This window comes from Anser cygnoides, chromosome 7 (genome assembly GCF_040182565.1).
Source record: "Anser cygnoides isolate HZ-2024a breed goose chromosome 7, Taihu_goose_T2T_genome, whole genome shotgun sequence".
Classification (NCBI taxonomy): domain Eukaryota; kingdom Metazoa; phylum Chordata; class Aves; order Anseriformes; family Anatidae; genus Anser; species Anser cygnoides.
Genome location: NC_089879.1, coordinates 35981787 through 36002369, shown reverse-complemented (window position 1 = coordinate 36002369; position 20583 = coordinate 35981787). Strand labels below are relative to the sequence as shown.

The 20583-nt window shown below is 35.8% G+C and overlaps 1 protein-coding gene across 6 annotated transcripts in view; it reads left to right on the top strand.

The window, feature by feature from the left end:
• Positions 1-20583, top strand: part of LRMDA (leucine rich melanocyte differentiation associated) — a 712994-nt gene that overhangs the window by 405358 nt on the left and 287053 nt on the right. For 5 of the 6 annotated variants that reach the window (XM_067000856.1, XM_067000858.1, XM_067000857.1 and 2 more), the window contains 2 exons: positions 6410-6541; positions 16551-16685. In XM_067000856.1, coding sequence (XP_066856957.1) covers positions 6410-6541; positions 16551-16685 — 267 coding nt within the window. Of the gene's footprint in view, positions 1-4476; positions 4557-6409; positions 6542-16550; positions 16686-20583 lie in introns of those variants that run through there. The other variant, XM_067000860.1, reaches the window with a different exon arrangement.

Here is a 20583-nt window from a genome sequence, read left to right as displayed (position 1 = left end):
CTGGAAGTGCTCATCTGTTGTCATTAGCTGCGAAGGGTTATAAATAACTGGGTTTCTACAGATAGATGAATCTGCATTGTTATTTTCCATTGTTCGAGGAGCTGCTGCTTAATAGCAAAATCTCTCTCTTAAAAAAAAAAAAGTTAAAAATTCTGCATTTCTGTTTTATAATTGGTAGGAAAGGGTTTCAAAATGTGAATTGTGAACTCTTAATATTTAGAATTCAGAAAGCCAGATTATCTTGTTTTTGTCTATTTATTGACTCTTCTTTTGTTTGTGTTTTCTTTAAGGTTTAGCGATGGGTGGTGCCTTGCGGGGGCCAAGTAGTTTGTGCTTTTTTTTTAAGCAATGGAATTTGCTGTCTAAGACTCAAAGCAAGACTATAAAAACAGTTGATTCTGGATTTACGTGAATCTCCCCCATTTAAATGTGCTTACGTAGCTGTAGTTTGATTCTTCTGCAAGATGTTTTTATGTCTACCTTTTTTGGTAATAAAATATCCCAGGTAATCTCATGTGCTTTCAGTGTATGAAGAAAAGAAAAGAATGAGGGATGGATATTCATTTCATTATATGTCTGAGAGTTAACTATGACCTTTAATATGAAAAGACTCAGAAACTAGGGTTAGATTCAGTTCATAACACAGGTTTAATCTTTTCTTACGGAGATCTTTACTTCTTTCTTTTGGAAGCTTGTACTTCAAATATGCAGATTTAATCTCAATAGTAAGCTCTTTATAAAGGATAGATATTTAATGATTCTGGTCAATTCATTTCTTTCCATCTTCTCTTTTGCTGATCATATTCACAGACTGGCCTTAAGTTTTATTCAAAGAGCTGCTTCCATATATTTTCTGTATAGGAACAGAATGCTGGAAACAGATTGACTGAAAGTGATGCTGAATGCTTCCTCTATACATCTTGCAAAATACTCATATTCTCTCTGATATTAGGCAAAACCAAAGCATTTTATGTTTTGGTAACATTGGTAAGCTTGTTCTCCATTGAACAGAAATTCATGATTCCTATTTTAGGAATTGTATGGTCTAATTTTCGGCCTGGCCCACACTAGAAATGGTCTCCAGCATGTAGGCATGTAGGTACGGCTATTTCAGAGCATTCTCCTGATGGAGAACTGGTTTATACAAAGAAAAAAAAAAAAAAAGACTTCTCCATTATTGCTTGCTTGATTTCTGAAACTAGAAAACCACCTTGAAAAAATCAATCTTTATTTGCTATTGCTATCTTTATGTATAGGAAATGCACAAAACTTCAATTTGGAGTATTTTTGTAATTATAATACAGTAGTTTTCTTTGGAATTGGAACAGAATTCTGGTTGCTCTGTTTTCTTCGAAATGGGTTGTGTATTTTTTCTGTTCTTACAGGTGAGAGGTGTGTCTAGAACAGAACGCCCAAAACAAGTTTGAGAGTAGAACTGGGACAGAGGCTTCAGTCCAAGTTAATTTGCACAGAAGATTCAACAAACCCTTTCCATTATAAGAACAGTTGGATACAGCTTGTTTATTTTTTCCCTTGTTTGTGTGCTATATTTCTGATTAAATTGAAATTAAAATTGAACAGGAATCAATCCAAGTAAAAATGAAAATGATTTGGATTCCCAGGGAATTATGCAAAATCTAAACTTATGTGTCTGTCTTATGTTTATATGTATATGTATTATATACATATAATTTATTTATTACTCTTTGTTTTGCTTCAGTGAGGTTAAGTCAAAGGACTAGAAGTCAGGAGCTCTGGGGTTTATTTCTTGTCTCTTAGAAAATTGCTGGAGGTCACCTTTTTTTAGTCACTTAACCTCTCTCTGCTTTACTACAAAATGGAGTTTTAAGCTCAGCAGGTTTTTGAAGAGTAATTCATTAATGTTAAAAAAAAAAATATATATATACACATTTGTCTGCCTTGGCTGTCAGGTGCTAAAGAAATTGAAATTACATTTATGTTCTTTAAATAATGAAATTATCTAGTGCTAGGGCTCTCATGTTGATTCTGCTCTCCTGTAATCTGTTAAAACATAAAAGGCAAGAAAAAAGACATTTTAAAAAGCTCCTGTTTTGTAACAGCTCTGTCTTTAACTTCTGGTAATGGCTATCTCTTGTCAACAGAGTACAAATCAATTTAAAGGCAAAAGCCAAACACTCTCATTTACATACTGTTAACTGCTCTCTCTTTTCCTGTTAAACAGGAGGAAAAAGTCATTAGACTTGAGTCAGCTGTCTTATTAGCAGAGGGGTGGGGTAGGATGTGAGAAACACCTTTTTAGAATATACATCTGAACAGATAGCTCTGGACAGGGACAGCTACACACTTCCAAGGTTTGTCCGTTGCTCGAGAAGCTTCTGCTTTTTTTCATTTATAAACTCCCATGTTTTCATTGTCAAATATTACCAAAATGAAGAGCTGCTCTTTAGTTTCATTGTAACCGAATCCCCATCAGGCCAGAGGGACTGTATGAAATAGTGTAGTTGACAATTGCCATGCATACACATAGAGGGAAAAATCTCTGCCATGACATTCCTTTATGATTAAAACTTTGTTACAAATCATGAATGAATTACGGAAGAGAAAGCTGGAAGAAATCAGACTGATTAGCTGAAGGACGTGGATAAAATGACATTTCTGAGACCATTGTATTCTAAAGGATTATTTACTGTCTGCTTACAGAACATCTGAAGTCCTTTTGCAGAGGGAGTCAGTTTCCTGTTTAGCGTAATGTTTTTGTAAGATAATGAGGGCAAAGCGTGAGCCATAGGCAATGATGCTGTGATATTAGCTGTGACAGGGAGCTTGATCATAATTATCTTAACGAGGATAGGGTTAATTACAGTGGAAACTTAAAGTTTTTTCTATTTGAATGAGATGATGCTGAATACGTTGTGATGTTTTGTCGGTTTGATGTGACTTGGGAAATTGCAATGGAAATCTCTTGGCAGCACTTGCTCTCCTCTGGGAGCAGAGTGTGAGCCCTGCAATGAGGTAACTGAGATGGTACCTGTGGGTGAGATAATGGGTATTTCATGTCATTAGAGCAGGGAAAAGCAACCTGCAATACACCTTAGTGATGTTTATTAGCTTTCTTAAACTGGGGAACTGCTACTTACCACTGCCCTTTCAGTGCTGGTTCTGTTGTAGTGGTAAGATTGTTTGCTTTCAGACAATTTTTCTGCTGTGAACTAGGAGAAAACATGCCAGATCTAATTTTAGTCTGGTTCCCTTCCTTGGGATTTCTCCATTTTTATACTTGTCCCTTTTGGGGTGTTTGCATGTTTTTTACTGTGCTGTATGTATGCGTATGCACTCCTCTCCTATTTTGTAATGGATTCATGACAGTACTTGGAGTGCGCTAATATAACTCGTTAAAAATGCTGGTATTTTGTACTGATTCCTACCTCAGTTTCTCAAAATGCTTTCCATATTAATTCACAGTAGCAATCCTTTCTTAGGTAGGTAATGCAGATGAGAAAATGAGGCACATGGCAAGTTACAGTGCAAACTTCAGCAAGTCACCTAAAACCTATTCCATGGATTGTATGCACACTTTTCAACTTCAGAGTACAATTGCTGGGCAGTATTTCCTTATATATTATGATTATAGATGTTGTTGCCTTGGATTTTGTAGGCAGTATCATTGAATGACTATGAACACATTTTTCATTCTTTCTTTACCAGCTGTCTTTCCAATTTTACGTTCGTGCTAGTTTTTTTCATCTGTTTAAGGTGAAAAAAGCAGAATTCAACGAATACCAAAATAACATATGGATGTAAATTTATGTTAATGTCTACACCCTCTCTCAGTAGTGTGGCAACCCCTCCCATCTCCCTGGGCTCTGAATTTAGCTGATTAAATCACCAAGTGCACACTGCTCTGATGACATGAAAACAACAATTAATAAGCAACCCCCTGTGTAACACAGCTCCTTTTTAACTGAGCAGCTAATAACATTACATGGCAAAAATTATCAAAACCAGACAGGTGTAAGGAGATTTGCGCACAATTTTCTCTGCCTATCTATGAAACTAGTACCCTTGTATTCAGGCTAGGCTTGTGAAAGAAAGGTTGTTTCAATAGGCAACTCCCTCTAGTGTTTCAAGGCCTTTTGTCCCACTTCATGGCTTGTCATTTTGTTTTATGCCTCCCCTGCAGCAGTTTTGGATGTGTGCTTTCTTCTCCTTGCCAGTTGCCAACCATTTGCTGATTCTCATGATAAGAGTATTATATTTGCATAACATAACTCAGGAACAATGTGTATTTTGATGTTGACACTGACCAGAGACCAAACAATGTTTTTTCACAAAGGACCTATTAACATCCCATAAGGCTCTGTGGTGTTGACAAGGAGGTGGCCTTCTCTGAACTCCTTTGGCAAGTCAGAGTCTTACATTAAAATGTGAGGTTTGGAAATAATCCACTATTTATATAATAAAGAGTATTTAAGGGGAATTTGCTAAACTAGGTTTGTCAAATAAACTGAAATGAAAACTCCTAACAGCTTGATAAACTCACTGCTACTTCCTCTGGATTATTTTGCCTTTAAAAGGTACTTGGGGGGGAAAGCACTCTCTGAAATGTTTGCTGATCTCCTTATCTTGACTTTGGCAAAACCAAGTCTGTTACGACCCCTTTGCTGAAATGGCTAGCTTAATACAGCATGCTGCGCAGCACTGTACAGATCATGCAGGCTGAATCAAGCTTTTCCAAACAGGTTGTGTAAAGGCAAGTGCAAAAACTGTGACTATTATTGTGGTGGTTGTTTCAGTACATTTAGAATAAAGGCTTTTGTTCCTGCAGTTTCAGAAATGGTAGTCTCAGAACGTGGTAACAATATAGATATGCCGTAGGGCGTAGGCTTGGTAAATTTTCTTCAGGTCTGGCTGCCTGGTATCAACCTGGCATTAGGAGTAGTTGCATCTCCCTTCCAGAATGCCAAGTCAACAGGGCTTGAAGCATTTAGGAGTCCTTGGACTTGGAATATACTGTTTCTGTGTTTTGCTAAGTGTTACTTAAATGTTTAATGTACAGTACTCCGTTCAAAGGTCACAGACTTGATTTTCTGGAGAAAAATGTTTGAACCCTCTAACTGTGAATTATAAGTGGCCAGTAAGTTGCATCTACAAAAGCTGTAATTTGTTTTTGTTGGACAGATGAATGTTAAATTGTCTAATTTGAAATCCGTATACTTTCTAATAATATTTGTGTTTTCCTCCAGTTGTAGTGCCCATAGAACTCTTTAACGGGGACCTGAGCTGTATTTTGATCTTTGCCAAAAGCTAGGGAAGGGTGGGGAAATCCCTTCAGTATAAATGTCATTGGAAAGTGAATAAATAGTATAGACCGTATCTCCCTTATTCATCACATTTTATAAAACAGCCAAGAGATACAGTGATGATCTTCCCACTGGTAGGCATAGTAGATCAGCTGTCAAGTCATGCAATCTCAGCATATCTTTAGATGTCTGGTAGGTGAATAAGCTGTGAATGTGTGTCTGTGCATATGCTCCATATACCATGAGCCTTACTTGATTAATGCGTGTTTTTTTTTTTTTTTTCCTACTGGAATGTGCAACCATTAAGAATCAAGTTTGGAATAGGTACCAGAAATGGTGGTGTTCTTTTTTTCCCCTATACTTTACTATCAGGGGAACAAATACCTCTAGAATGCTGTTTATTTGTAACCTATCATCCATGTTCCATGGATGTGAAATGCTCCTTTTTAAAGCTGCTCTCTGCAGTCTGACCTGTGGCTTGACAGTGGGACAGAAAGTTCCAAAAAGGAAGTAAATGTCTTTTCTGTCTGGAGTAATTCTGCATTTTATTTTGCAGAGGACATTTTATTTTGTTTGCAGAGACTCATGGAGAAGCAAATTAAGTGGTTAATAAAAAGAAAAAAAAAAACATTTTCCATTTCCTATTATTGCATGTAGGGTAACTGCTAAGAAATGATACTTGAAGTTGTATTTATTATTGTTAGCGGGGTATGATATTTCTTGGCAGAAATGATGGATGACAACTTAAATTTGTGTCCAGGGAATGAAGGTGAACTGTGACAGAGTTATTTATCTTGGGAATGGAGGTTAGGGTCAGGCGAGGCTGGGTGCCTGAAGGCACAAGACATTGACAAATTCATCCTGCAGGCCCCATATCTGAAGCCTTTTGTTTTGGATCCTGGCTACTCACTAAGTGACCCCCATCCTTCATCCTGCCAGCATGTGAAGGATGTGTTGCAGTGCCAGCACTCCCTTTGCCACTAATGCTTGTCATTCACTCTTCTGACAGGCCCAAACCAAAACTATTCCCACTCTTGAAAGGGAAGGTTAAAATATTTATTTCAGCTCATAATGGCCTCCCTGATTTAGTGGAGTATCATTTTTCCTGTTGTCTTTGTCGTTTGCAGGTCACTAGAAGGACTGAAAACATTCAGTTACTTGGAAGAGCTGATCTTGGACAACAATCTACTCGGAAATGACCTTCTGTTACCCAGGTTACCCCACCTCCATACCTTAACGCTCAACAAGAACCAAATATCCTTTCAAAGAAATACCTGCAAAATGTCAAATGAGTTTTATGTGTCAGCCAAATTAAAGTATGTGAAATATAGTTCATGTGCAGACAAAGCATTCTCTTGCTTGGCACCTGGAATACTTCATAGTAATTTATTATAGGTCATTCATAAATGAAATGCACCATTATATCTTCCTGTTGCTCCATTTTAGTGAGAGATCTAAGTTATGGCTCTGAAGAAATCTTTTTTAATAGATAAAATAGAAAAAGAAAATAATGCCAGTGCTACCAGAGTGCTGCAGTTCCTGTGTTTGCTTGGGGTTCTGTTGCAGGCTGACCTCTAGTGGAATACAGAGTGCAGTGAAATGATATTAAGTTTTTATATTTCAAATAGCTGTTAAAACAATAAAGTAAAGTAAAAACAAACAAAAAAAAAAGAAAGAAAAGCAATATTTCTTTTTATGTTAATGAAGGTGGTAATAGGTTTAATGTGGTAGCTGCTGTGCAGTAGCAGCAATTAAAAGCGAGTCAGTGTATTCTTGGTGTTTCAGCTCTGTATGGATTCAAATGAAATGCTGTCCAAATCAAGGTCTTTAATACATGAAAATATTTAGATGGATGGTCAAGTCTGTTCATAACCAGTTAGGCACTCCTGCATATGTCTGAAGTTAGTGCCTGCCTATGTTTATTCATAATAAATATTTCAGCATTTGCCGAAACATTCTGCTGAATTGGAGCTCTCAGTCTGTAGGCTTATAGATAATGGTCTGTAAAAACTAATTATCTGCAAGGGCTGGCTTTGGACTTGATTATTAAATCATTTTCCCATACTTTGACCCTTATGGAGATTTGGAGATGTGTAATATATGATTTTACAAAAGTGAAGGGTGATCAACTTGTGGCCAAAAGGCCAGCTGAGGCCTGCAGAGTCTTAGAGCACAGACTATGAAAGCCCTCTCCTTGTAATTGCAGAGTGAGGACAAGGCTGTTCAACTGCAGGCTTTTATTACAGACAATGTAAACAGAGAACAATTTACCTCCTACTAAAAAGCAAAATCCTCCTACTGAGGAGAATAATAATAACTACAGATTCTATGATTTCTGCATTTATTTTTGACTTTATAAATAAATAAAAATCAGCAGAGTAACTTTTATACTTGGGGGCCCTGGAAATTTGCCAAGAGTGTCTCTTGAGCCATGAAAGTCATAACTGTACTCGGTATTTGGCTAGATTTCAGGTTAATACCAGGATTCTGTGGGTTGGTTTTGAGTAACTGTTTTGTTTTATTATTTGCTGCTACAGTAAAATGTGAATTGGTCATGCTTTGATGAAGAACGTACAAGAACGTTTTTGCTGATGCTATTGATGTTTGATGCAGCGTATTTCCATCTACAAAGCATGAAGTGTGAATTCATCTCTGAGATCCTAGAGTGTGTGTGGTGTGTGTGTGTGGATGTCTGTTTTGGGTGGAGGGGTATCGAGGAGGAGTTTTGCAGTTAATAAAGGGAAGGCAGGTATACGAAATAAGAACTCAGTCAACAAAATCAGAGGAAAAAAAAAATCCTGTCAGTAGTATTCTCTGAAGAGGTTTTGTTGGTCTCACAGACATACTTAAAATACCGTTGTCAAGTTAGTAAGCTCTCAAAGTCAATGACAGTGATAAGCAAGGTTTGATCTATTCTAGCATTTTTTAACTTCATAATTTTAAGATTGATTTTGAAGCTTTGAGAATATTGATCTACCCAGGTTATAGAAATAATGTATGCATTTTATAGCGTGCTGCCAATAATTTAACAGAGGAGTTGCAGAAATTTTTGTAAAGCATCTAACGTATACAAACTGCCCAGCGAAGAGAAGATAACCACTGTTCTTCATTAATGTTTTGAGCCCTAGGGAACTGTGATCTCTTGTAGGGAAGATAAAGCAGTCTGCAGAAGCAGAGAGGCCTTCCAGATTCCTCTCTTCAGTGTGGATAGCATATTTGCAAAAGGGCTCTTGTGAACTTGGATCACTTCTTTTTAAGGAATCATTTCTTTAGAGAATTTTTTTTTAAATGTTCAAATCTACATTTAATAGAAATAAATGAAATACATTACAGGAAAGATCACTTAATATATGACAGTGGCATTACAGAAGGGACACAAATGAGTGAAGAATACAGATCGGAAACAACACTGGAATTGGTGTAATATTACCAAGTGTACATAAATATATGCATATGGAGAGACAGAAAGAGACATACAAATAAAAAGCGAAATTGATCCATGTGAAAACTAGAATAACATGCAAACTTTCAGTCTCATGTGAGAGCTTTCCTGGGGATCTCTTAATACTACTGTACTCTGTTTGCTCTTTCTCTCCTTTTATTGTGGTTTTGTTTTGATCCAGATAGTTCTGATAAGAGCTTTCTGCTCCTTTAACATGGCTCACACATTGTATGGTGCTGTACGTATATTGTCTGGATACACTGTACAAATATGAAAGCTTATCTCGAAATCACAAAAATACTTAGAATCCTCCACTATTTTTTGTCTTTAAATACTGGTTTTGTATTTCAGCTACAGGTAGTCCACTACCAGTTTTTCTCCTGTAAGTGGAAGAAGCTGATTTAAAAATTACAGTTTAAAAAAGTTTCCTAGTGTGATACCTGAAGTTTCGTATAGTGTGAAATCTGTTCAAAAATATTTTAAAATGCAGACTAATATATAGGTGGAATACATAAAGGTTTGTTACCAACGTTGTGCAGTTTTTGGTTTACATGTCACTAATGTGTATAGTATGATTTACTTTGGGAAACCTGTCGTCTTAGTTCCTCTGTCAGGCACAATGGATGGCAGAAAGCAGCACAGACTAAGATGGGTGGTTGTTAGGAAGCTGGGTTTGGAGGGGGACTCACAACTGCAGTTGCCTATACTTACAACATGAAATCTCACTTCTTTTAACTGTATTCACTAGGTACTAAGAGTTGCACAGGAAACCTCCGCATAGGTTTATTCTGAGGTGTGTGTGTTATGGCAGTGGTTGTAGCAGTGGGTTTCATGGCTGTTCACTGTACTGACAGTGGCTGTTCTTACAATGGGATCTACACTTTATAGTGTAGATGTTCAAATTTCCTTGGATGTTTCAATCCTTTTAATATTTGTTAAAGCTACCCAAAGGAGCAGCAATGGTAATTTTTTAAATATATTTTGAAAAATATCACCTCTCTGCTGAAAATTAATTGGTGCTCACTTCCTCATTTCAAAAGAGACAGGACTGACACAAAACAGGTCTGAGATTCTCAGGTAAAAGCTCGCTTTCTTTGCTTAGTCCAGTAAGCTGGTCATTCATTTAACATTAAAGAATAAAGATGTTGAATGTAGATGTAGAATGCAAACATTGAATCCAAGTCTAGTTTTGGAATGATTTAGAGGAAAACCAAAATATTTCACACCACAGAGTGGGAAATACAGAGCTGGGCATAATGCCCAATAATGGTATATGCATTACTTATGACAAGGGGAGCTATCAGTGTGGTTCAGATCTAGGGGTTATATGTTCTTGAGTCTTTGAAAAAAGCATGGATTGAGTACCTCAGCTAAAGAATGTACCAGTACATACCTGTAGTACAATCTGTCTTCATGGAGTTCTTATCATAATGTCTAACCCCAAGCTGTAGATTGTCATTTATTTTGCCAGTGTGCTTGTTCCTACATTGTTCTGAAGTGCTTGAAGACCTAGAAGTCCCAGTCTTTAACTAGAATCTCATTATGTTAAGTACTGAGGACTTGATGTTTAGATTGAGTGAATACATTAAAGACATAATATATCTTCTATTATTCACAGATCCCTATCACTACTAAACAAAAATCTAAGCTGAAATATTAGAGCATTATTCCTGCATATAGTTCTGAGAACTCTCCAAGTGACAGATTTGGTTAAATCTGAATGTGGCTCGTTAGACAGCCACAGTACCTGATGAACCAAAACCCTAAATGAATGCTGTAACATATTTTGAATTTACTTGAATTTGGAGCCTTTTTTCTCCTTCTCTTAACCACACTAAACCCCACCTTTCTTCTAGAATGAAATGTACCTGAAGCAACAAGTAAGTAACGTGAATGCCTAATGCTAAACATCAATGAAAAAGAGAGGTGGTCTTCAGTCCAGGCAATTCCTTCTCCTCTTCTACAGTGGTCATTTGGACAAGTTTGACTGCAGTTGTCAGAATTTTTATAAATGGTGAGCTGCTGCTTTATTCTTCATTGTCTGTGTTGTCTTGGGAACCTTGAGCAACAAGTGGAAGGAATAGTGTCAAAAAAAATATCTTAGAAAGAAAGGATATATGTTTTCAGGACGGACTGCTCTAGAGCACCAGAAATGTAATTTGATTGCAGAAATAGAAGCACATTTCCTTCTCCTCATCTTTGAATAGACTAGAATAGCTCAGTTGGAAGGGACCCTCAAAGCTTTAACTGCTTGACCACTTCAGGGCTAACCAAAAGTTAAAGCATATTATTGAGGGCATTATCCAAATACCTCCAATTAAATGCCTAACAACATTAAAAACATCTTAAAATCTGCAACCTGGGAGCCCTGGGCTTTCTGAGAGACCCTTAAAATCACTGGAAAGTTCAGCTATGCAGAGAAAGCTAATGCTACTCCAGTAGACAGTATTTATTCAGCATGTAGCAAGCTCACCACAAGATATATGGACTTAATTACCACCTGTGCTGCACGTTTTCTCTCTTGAGCATTGTGGTTTTAACGTGAGTGAACAAGGCCCTATCTCAAGGCCTTATCTCCCCATCAGACAGGGTTCAGACCAGAATGTGGCATACAAATGACTGTGTGTGACATCCTATTGCACACAGAGAAGGGGAAGATGTATACTTGCATATTGCAAGCTATTTCTGTGGTTATCCAACCCTGAAGACCTAGCACATTCTAATGGAAAAGCGTTCAGGTGGCAAAGATCTTTTCATACTGCATTCAGAGGAGAACTGGTAACTTCTGCTTCAAGGCTATTTGCCTGGGGAATCGCTTGTGATTGCTACATCATGTTTGTGATAAATTTAATTGAAGCAAATGTTTCAAATGTGAATAAATACAGGTACCTTACTCATTTATGACTCTGGTAAAAGTGCTATCCAGCTGTTTTAATGCTATGTTGACTACGGCATCTGCATGACATCGTTGGTTGACAGAAGACTTTTGAGTGGCAGCTTTGTGTCTTTCTGTGTGGTGGTCTAGAATTCTGTGTGATGTTTCTGATATTCTCTAGGCAAACATTTTGTGAATATTTTGAATATAAAGGTGATTGCTCCTTGTTTTGTCCCATTGCTTCCAAGAACTTCCAAAAACTGTAATTTCAGAAGGTCATGAATGCCCTTTCTCAACTGTTTTGGGAAAGCAGGATGGCCAAAAAATTGAGAAGATGAATACAAGTTTTTTGAAAGCAAATGGCAGTACAACTTGGAAAGCACTGAGAGAGAGAGAGAGAGAAAGAATGGTTACTTTTCTCATAAAGTCAATTTGAGTGTGACTGGTAAAAAGAACTGCTGGCAGAGGAAAAGGTTACAGAAAGAAATTCCAGTTTCCTTTCCAGACTTCAAACTGTATTAAAAACAAAACAAAAGCAAACAAACAAAAAACCCTGAGTGGTGAGAGATGAAATATATATAGGTTAGTTTATTTGGACAGTTACATTAGCATAGCATTTTTATGCAGTTATGTAGAATAATTTCATTTAGAAACTGTTATCAGATGTTGTGTTTCTGTGTAGGTTTTACCAGCAGTTCATAACCGCTGAAAAAGCAATTTATGAACCAAACATATTGGTAAGAGAGAAAACAGTATGGAGTTTGGGGATGTTCAGCATCAGTCCTGAACACTTGGAGCAGCAAGACTGCTACAAACCACGTTAGTTTTAGAGAAGGGAGATATGTCATTTGCCAGGCTTTTGGTTACCTTTTTTTTTTTTTGCCTTCTTGAGAACCTCAAAACCTATCATAATAGGTATGAGATGGACAAAGAAAGTAGAAAAGTCCAACATGCATATTTCTAGGATAAATTTTGCTCAGCAGGTTAATTGGACTGCCGACTGTAGTACAGCATTTTCCAAGTAATGACATTGATATTGTTTTAACATGTAGTGTAGCGTTTGATTTTCTTAAAAAAGGATATGGTAACCAGTTGCGTGTGCTTGTGCATAGGTATGCTGTGAACAGTCTACTATAAATATACAAGTGTGTTGGTATGCATACATGCAACATAATTAAGAAGCTTTAAGAAGTTAATATGCATATGAGAGATACCCAGTTCTTGTAAATGTTTCCCTAATTTAAAACTGGAAGTGGTGCAAGAACTCATTATCTTTTAATGAGGATGAAATTTTAAAATACATCTAGTATGTTTCTGTTAATTGTTCATGGAGATCAGGTTGTGCTTTTGGAGGGGACTGTTGTTGTATCATTGCTAGGAATTAATGTTTTAGCTTATTAGTTAAAGGTTTGGAGAGTTTAAAAAAAAACAAAAAACAAAAAACTTAGAGTTTAACTGACTTTTGTAATAATAAAACATCCCCTAGAAAGAAAAGTGTTAATAAATTGGTAATGATAACACTGTTGAATAAGGAGATGGATTGGTACACCATGGCATTTTAATTGTCATAACAGTGACAATTTAAAACAATTTTCAGATGATAGGGACTACGTATAAGTATTTTCATCACTGTAACGTATTCATCTGGTGACCAGTGATACCTCTGTCAGGAAAAAATCAGTTCAGAAAAAATTTGCTGTCATTGAGCTTTAAATAAATAAATAATGTTTCCTTCGCACTGTGCATGGATTTAATCATGGCTTTCCTTTTTGGAGAGAACAGAGCTGAAATTGGTCTTAGCACAGGAGGATTTTGCAGCCCTTTGGCTCTGGTTGCACCAAGATGGCACTCTTTAGGCTGCAACCATGGAAAGGAAACTGGGAATAAAACTTCAAAATTGCTTTTGATTTTCTTCCTCTGTATTTTCCTAGCATTTCTTAGAAAAACTTAACACTTTGGGATTCCATTGGTGTAGTTCCACTATTTTGTTTTAAAATAAGTATATGATATGGTAATTAACCAAACAGTACACCAGAAGTGCACCATGACTTAGCATCTCTGAGAAATGCTAATGAGAATTTGAACAGGATATCCTTTCTTCCTACCTGCTTTGTGGAGGATAACCATGATGGCAGGTGGATGGGGCTCATTGGAAAAAACATTCTGTAACTCCTTTCAATTACTTTTTTATTATTGTTTTAGAGGAATAGAAAAAGAGTTTGTCCTACAGAACACAAGTTTTAATTAATGAACTTGAGTACGGTTATTTTAGTTGTGATATGATGGCCAATTCTGGCATTACAAGTTGACTATCATAAGTCACAGGTTGGTTGGTTTTCAAGTATTACTATTCTCCTGTGATTTTTAGGCTGCCCAAGTCTGCAAAGCTTCAACTTTTATGTGAATTAGTGACCTTCTGTATCCCGGGTGATTGTCTGATCTTGGGGTTTGTCATGTTTCTGCTTCTATTGCAGCTAAAATTGAAATAATGCTAGGATGCTGAATATCCATCCATTTTAGTAGATGGAAATGCATAAATGATAACACAGAAAAGATCTGGGAGAGTCTCACACAGAACTGTGTGGTAAGAGGCCTGTGTGTGTTTCCTGGTCATCTTTCCTTGAGAGAATTTTTGTGGGAGAGTTTCTGCATCAAAAATCCATGCTTACGGTTTGGATGTGAAATATTAAAACCTAGACACTACTTTCCAACTTTGGGGAGATTTAGATGTTTGAGATGCAGGTTATCAACTACTGTTAGTTACCCAAGAGCCTTAGTGAGCATGGTATGTCTCCCTTTTGATTTCAATAGGAACTTTGATGTTTAATCTTATACTTTGCAAATCTAAGTTGATGCTTTTCTTCTATAGTACATATACAGATATGTTTTGGTATTTGCCTGTAAGTCTGTGTGGTTAAATGAGAGTTAGAATACATCCGTCATGATAAACCTTCACCAATTACTGGGCAGAAAAAATTCTACCCCATAAAAATTCTACTGAATTGACAAGTAATAAGTATATGTTTTTACTCCATAAAAGAAGCAAAAAGTTGGTGGTGGTGGTCTTGTGTCCGCTCAGTAGGGCAGATGGGATCTAAACCTTGCAACAGTTAACTCTGTGAGTGATTAACATTATGGAAATAACTGACTTTTTTAGTAATAAACTATTTCTCTCAGGGAACCTTTGTGCAATTTAAAGTCCTGCAAGAAATTAAGTGTTTCTCCTGGCTGAGGGAGGGTGCCAGATTCAAGGACTTCTCTAACAGTCCTTGGAAATTTTTAGAAAGCCTCTCACTTGAACCTGTGTGAAAAAAGAATTTGTGACCTTCCCATCACAGCCACATACTTCCTGAAAGAGCTATGAAAATACTTAATGTTAAAAGTTTATATAAAGGTCCAGAAGTGAAAGGCTGAAAATTTTGGTGGTGTCTTCATCCTGGCTAACAAAGAAGAGTTATACTGTATGTTGCTGCAAGACATTTTTTCTAGTTGGGACCTAGTTGATTGCTTGATAGAGTATAGCATTCCATATTGTGGCCATTCATAGAACTAATTCCAAACCCAATTTTTCTTGCTCATGCAAAATATTTTAGTATGATTTCCTCAGACCTTATGGGACAAAATATTAACCATGAGTATAGATATACTGATTTTAATATAATAAAATTAGTAATTGTCAGCATGTTCTTATATATTTGGAAATAAAATGAAATTTCAGGCTAACAAAAGGAAGACAACATTTTTACCAATGAAGCTGAGCTTTCCATTCTGTATTGCTTCTGTTGCCCTTAAGATATTGAGGTGAAGAAATAAATTCCATCAGCTAAAAAAAAGCAAAGATAAGAGAAACACATAAATCAAGTATAAATAATAGCAACACAGGTGAACTGAAGATCTGAAACAACAGTTGTGGTTTGTAGCAGCAGGAGTGGATAAAAAACAGAACAATGAAATACCTTTAATGGCTTGAATAATTATTACTATTGTCTAAGCCACTCAGGCTTTAAACATTGAAAACCGTATACAAGCATACATATGGCATATTTTCTGAGAACCATGACTTTTCCTTTGCGTATAAATGGAAGAAAACAAATGTGTAGTAAGAGTCTCTCAGAGACTATAACATTACACTTTAACAAAATAACTTGTTTTGTTTGTTTAATCAATAAAGTGCAAATAGTTGAAACCTAAGCTGTGATTACCAATATTGCAGTGGTTAAATGATTAATCTTTGGTTGTTTGTTTAATGTATTTCACAATATTGAAGGTGTGTCATCATTGTTTATGTTCTGAGGAATACACTTCAGTTGAAACACCTCATAATACCAAAATATAAGGCTATTTTAATGAATAGTCTAATACTTTATGGGACTTCAAAGCTTCATGTGTAAAATACATGTTTTATAACAGTTAAGTCTTCAAGTTGCACTTAGAGAATCATTTATTCACATATACTAATTGAGTAATTACAAATGTGTTACCGTGGTACTCAAAGCATTTATATTCTGAGAGTGAAAGTGGGTTGTTGTGGTTTGACTTTTTTTTTTTTAACCTCATTTTCCAGTGGACTGAATATATTAGTGATGAATGTGCTGTGAAACTGTTTGTTTCCATGCTGGAAAAGTTTCATGGCTCCAGCAATTGCTAGCCATTTTACCACACAGCATCCATCATTTTGTCAAAGTTTTAATGTTTTGTAGCGAACCACCTAGGAAAGAAAGGAGGAGAAAAGAATGACAAAACAGCCAAATTCTTTCATTCCATGCCAAAAAACTGACTGAAGTTTATCCCTGTTTGCCCTTGGAACAATTAATGTGACATTTTCCTGAATGCCATACTAAATTTGATTGTCATTTATTGAAATGTATGTTTAAATCAGCAGTGATGCAACTCTAAATGCTTTTTTCATTAATGTCATTGAATCCTTAACCCACAACCTTTGACACATAACAGAATTAGAAAGCCTTTTGGATCATTTGGCTGAAGTTGTGCCCTCACTACAGTACCTCAGCTTGCTTGGAAATGTGGCCTGCCCCAATGAACTGGTCTGCAAAGAAAAGGATGAAGATGACTACCAGAGGTACAGGTTAGTGTTTTCGCTTGTAAATATAATACGGTATGTCAGTTTTGCTTCTTAAAAATGAAGAAATACTGAACTAAACCCAACTTGTAGTCCCAAGCAAGTATCACTTACTCTATTTTGAAAGCACTCTGCCATGTACTGCTGTGAAACACCTATGAATTTCAGTAAACCCATTTCAATGTGATCACTCTCAGGAGCCCTATTTCAAGAAATATTTCAGTGTGGTACAGCACGTTTGAATTGAGCAGGTGTTCAGAGGCTCTCTCGAATGTGGGTGCTCATATGTGTTTACCTATCACCTCTCCTCTTTAAGGCCAAGGCAAGGCAACAGTTACATACACTAAGGGTGGCAGTTAAAAATAAAAAAAAAAAGTCACTATAGCGAGTAGTGACTTTTAGCCAGTTATATTGTCTACTGCTAACGTTTGATTATGGTGATGCATTTCTTCTATTATAGTTATCAAGATACTGTTAAAGAACACAGAAGAAAAGACTCCTTATGTATTGTGGTTCTTAACTGAGAGCAGTCAGTGTTTAAAATCAAATCAGAAAAAGAAAGCTATCTCTATAATGCAGTTTTAATCAGCTAGATTACACAAAAGGTCATCTGGAAATTAACATGGAAGCCTGATAAAATACTACCTGTCCAACTGCAATGTTAAAAATTACAAGGGTTATTTAAAAAAAAATAAATAAAAATACTTGTGACTGATGATGACTCTGAGTATAGGTCCAAAGCTTATGGTATGTCTGCTGAAGCGACAATTTTTCATAGCTATAACCTTTAGGCAAGTGAGACACTGATCATTTAAAAAAAAATCCCTTTCCTTGGTCACATCTGATACAAGATTTCAGTCTCTCTGTATTTGCATTTTTCAAATCAGTTGAAAATGGGTCTCTGTGAGGCAAGTCAGAGCCAAGCAGCGCTGGTGGTCAGTGTGCTGACAACTTTACAGAGACTGAGAGACCAAGCTTAGTTCTTGTTAGCAGATCACTTGCAATATTCAGATATAAATAATTCAGATATAAAATAAAACTCTGAAAATATCTTCGCATAATCCAAACTATTCTGTGGGAGTTAGCATGAAACAGCACGAAGTGGAGGAGACTAAGAGCAGGTTTATTGGGAAGTTGCATGAATTGGATGCAGCTCTTTATTGCTCATAAATGCTGTAGACTGAAACAGCAACACAGCTTTTCTGGGTGTGGATACATTTTTTTCCTTCGTTCCAGACTTTTCAGAAGGATTTCTTGGTTGTTGTTAGGCTAAAGATTTTCACCTCCTAACAATTCAACTTTTGAGTCTAGCACAGCTGTAGTATTTTAGTTTTAAACGAGTAGACCAGCTGAGATTTAATAAAATATTTTCCCATTGAAAATATTTTAAAAAATATTTTCCCAGTAGAAGGTATGCCTACTATCCAGCTTAGAGGAGTCTAACAGTGTTGTCTCTATGTAAATTTATGTGACATTTGCACTGGAGAATTGCTTAAAAAATGAATGATATTTCTACAGTTTACTGTTTTTCACTTTAAGTATGTTTTCTGACAATATGTCTCCTATTAATCATTTAAGCGAAAGTAGTATGTTAAAGGAGCCATTCAGAGGCAAGAACCCATGGTTCATTTAGTGCTGTCTGAAAAAATTCGTTATTGATTGACATTCTCTGTGGTTATGTGATGTAATATTTATAATATGTCACACAGCCATACATCAAAACAAGCATGTCTGTTGTTTCATTTCAGTGCAAAATGTTGATTTCAGGGAGGTCAAGGTAGTTTTAGGTCACTTCATGGCAAACCACTGTGTCAAAACCATGAAGTGATTCTATTTATGCACTGGTGGAAACTGCAACATTGCTTCCAGGTTCTTTCCCCTCAATTTAAAAAAAAAAAAAAAAAAAGGTATTTTTTTTCCATATAAACTTGGGATAATTAAAGCTCTTTCAAGAAAGAAGGATGGACTTCTAATTAGTTGAATGATTTATGGTTCTGTTGCTGTAATGAAAGCTTCCTGATACTTTTCTATAACTTTCTTATGTTATATAAAATGTTTGACAGACAGCATTACATTCAAAACCAACAAAATAAAAATAATGTGTGTGTGTGTGGTTATATATATATATGTTTGTCTTCACTGGAATATATTCACCTATCGCTATTCAGGAATAACGGTGGAATTGATTAGAAGGACTGTACTAGCTATTCAGTTTTGAATACATGTTCTAAAGCATCTTAAAGACACGGAATTTTTTCTTCCTTCCCTAGAGTTTACAAGTTTATCTCTAGAATTAGCAGCAACAAGCTGTATGGATTTGAAAATATTTCTATTTTAAAAAATGCATTGCTTCAAATCTTACCGGCAAACATTTGAAATAATTTTGATTTTTTTTAAGGGTTTGAAATAATATTTTTTCCATTAGATTTTTAGTTTTTAGAGACTTTTTAGAGAAAATTTCTCACATAGGAAGCATCAAAACAGTGCATTTCAGTGAACCCATATAACATAAACATTTTACTTTACCAAAAACTTTGACTGTTTTTGTTTTGTTCTGAACAGGAACTTTTTGCAAAATTTCACAGTGACCATTGGAACCACAGCTTCATTTTTCATTGAGCTTTAATTTCATTCCTACTGAGTTCAATTGGAGTTCAGGCTATTTAATTCCTCAACCAGAAAGAGAAAGGTGCTAGAAATCAAAGCTTTATTTAATATTTGCATTCCTGCAAACTGAAAAGATCTGCAAAACCCCCAAAATCTCATCCGTAAAAAATTGCACTAGATCAACTTCTTAAAAAACTTTGTCTATTAATTTGCTGTGATGTTAGCAACAGAGATAAAAAGGAATATTACACGTTTTTAAAAATAATAAGTTTATTAAAATTAGTTGGATAATGTGTAAAACTTTTTTTTGTCAAGGTGTAAAGATCTAGATTCTCAGGTAATCCATGGGTATACCATTTCTATGAGAAGGTCAATGCTAAAGCTTTTGACTATTTCTTTCATTACAAATAGGTTTTTATCCAAAACCTTTGTTGTCACTTTTTTCAAAAAGGTTATTTTTTTTCTAAGAAACATGGTAACATTTGAGTGGGTTATTTTTTTTGAAAAAGAATAGAAGAGAAACTGTAAAGTGTTTGTGTTTATTTATTTCTTTCTTTTCCCCTCAAATGTCTCGTTATTATTTCTCCTTACTTCCAAATCTGTAGGAGAACAAGCTGATGACTTTTCTGTACTTACCCTTGAAACTTTTGCTTGGAGAGGAAAATGAAAATGGAAAGTTTCATTCAGCGCTATTTTTATAGCGAACTTGTATGTTTCATTTTAAAAAGTCATGTTTTTTTCATCATTATAAAAATGGCTACAGTTTCTTTTTTGTAAGAAAATATTGCACTATTAGTCCTTACTTTTTATTTTTTTATTTTTTTTTATTTTTTTTTTTTGAGAGATGACATTTTGTAAAAGGTTATCTGGGGGTGAGGGCAAGGGAAAATTTCAGAAACTGCTCCTTATTGCTGGAATTAAAAGCCAAATAACTAAAATTTAATGGTGATAGGAAAAATGTAAAAAGCTTTTGCCTTAAACAGGAAGCAACAAACACACAGAAAAAAATAGCTTGCAAAACAGTGCACGTTCTAAAATAACCTATTCTACAATCTCTACTTTGAAGATTGCGTGAAAGCAAAGGTCGTGACCTGGAGATCAAAGTAACAGAAGTCAACACAGTAATTGCTGGTTGCTTCTCTTGTACCCACACTTGGTCAGTCCTTTGGGTGTATTGTTTGCAGTGAAAACTTCAAACATGATGTTACTGAACTGTGAAAAATCATCTGGGTCAGAACGTATTACATAGGAGTTGCTAAAGCTGCAGGTGACCTCACCTATTTTCATTAAAGCGATA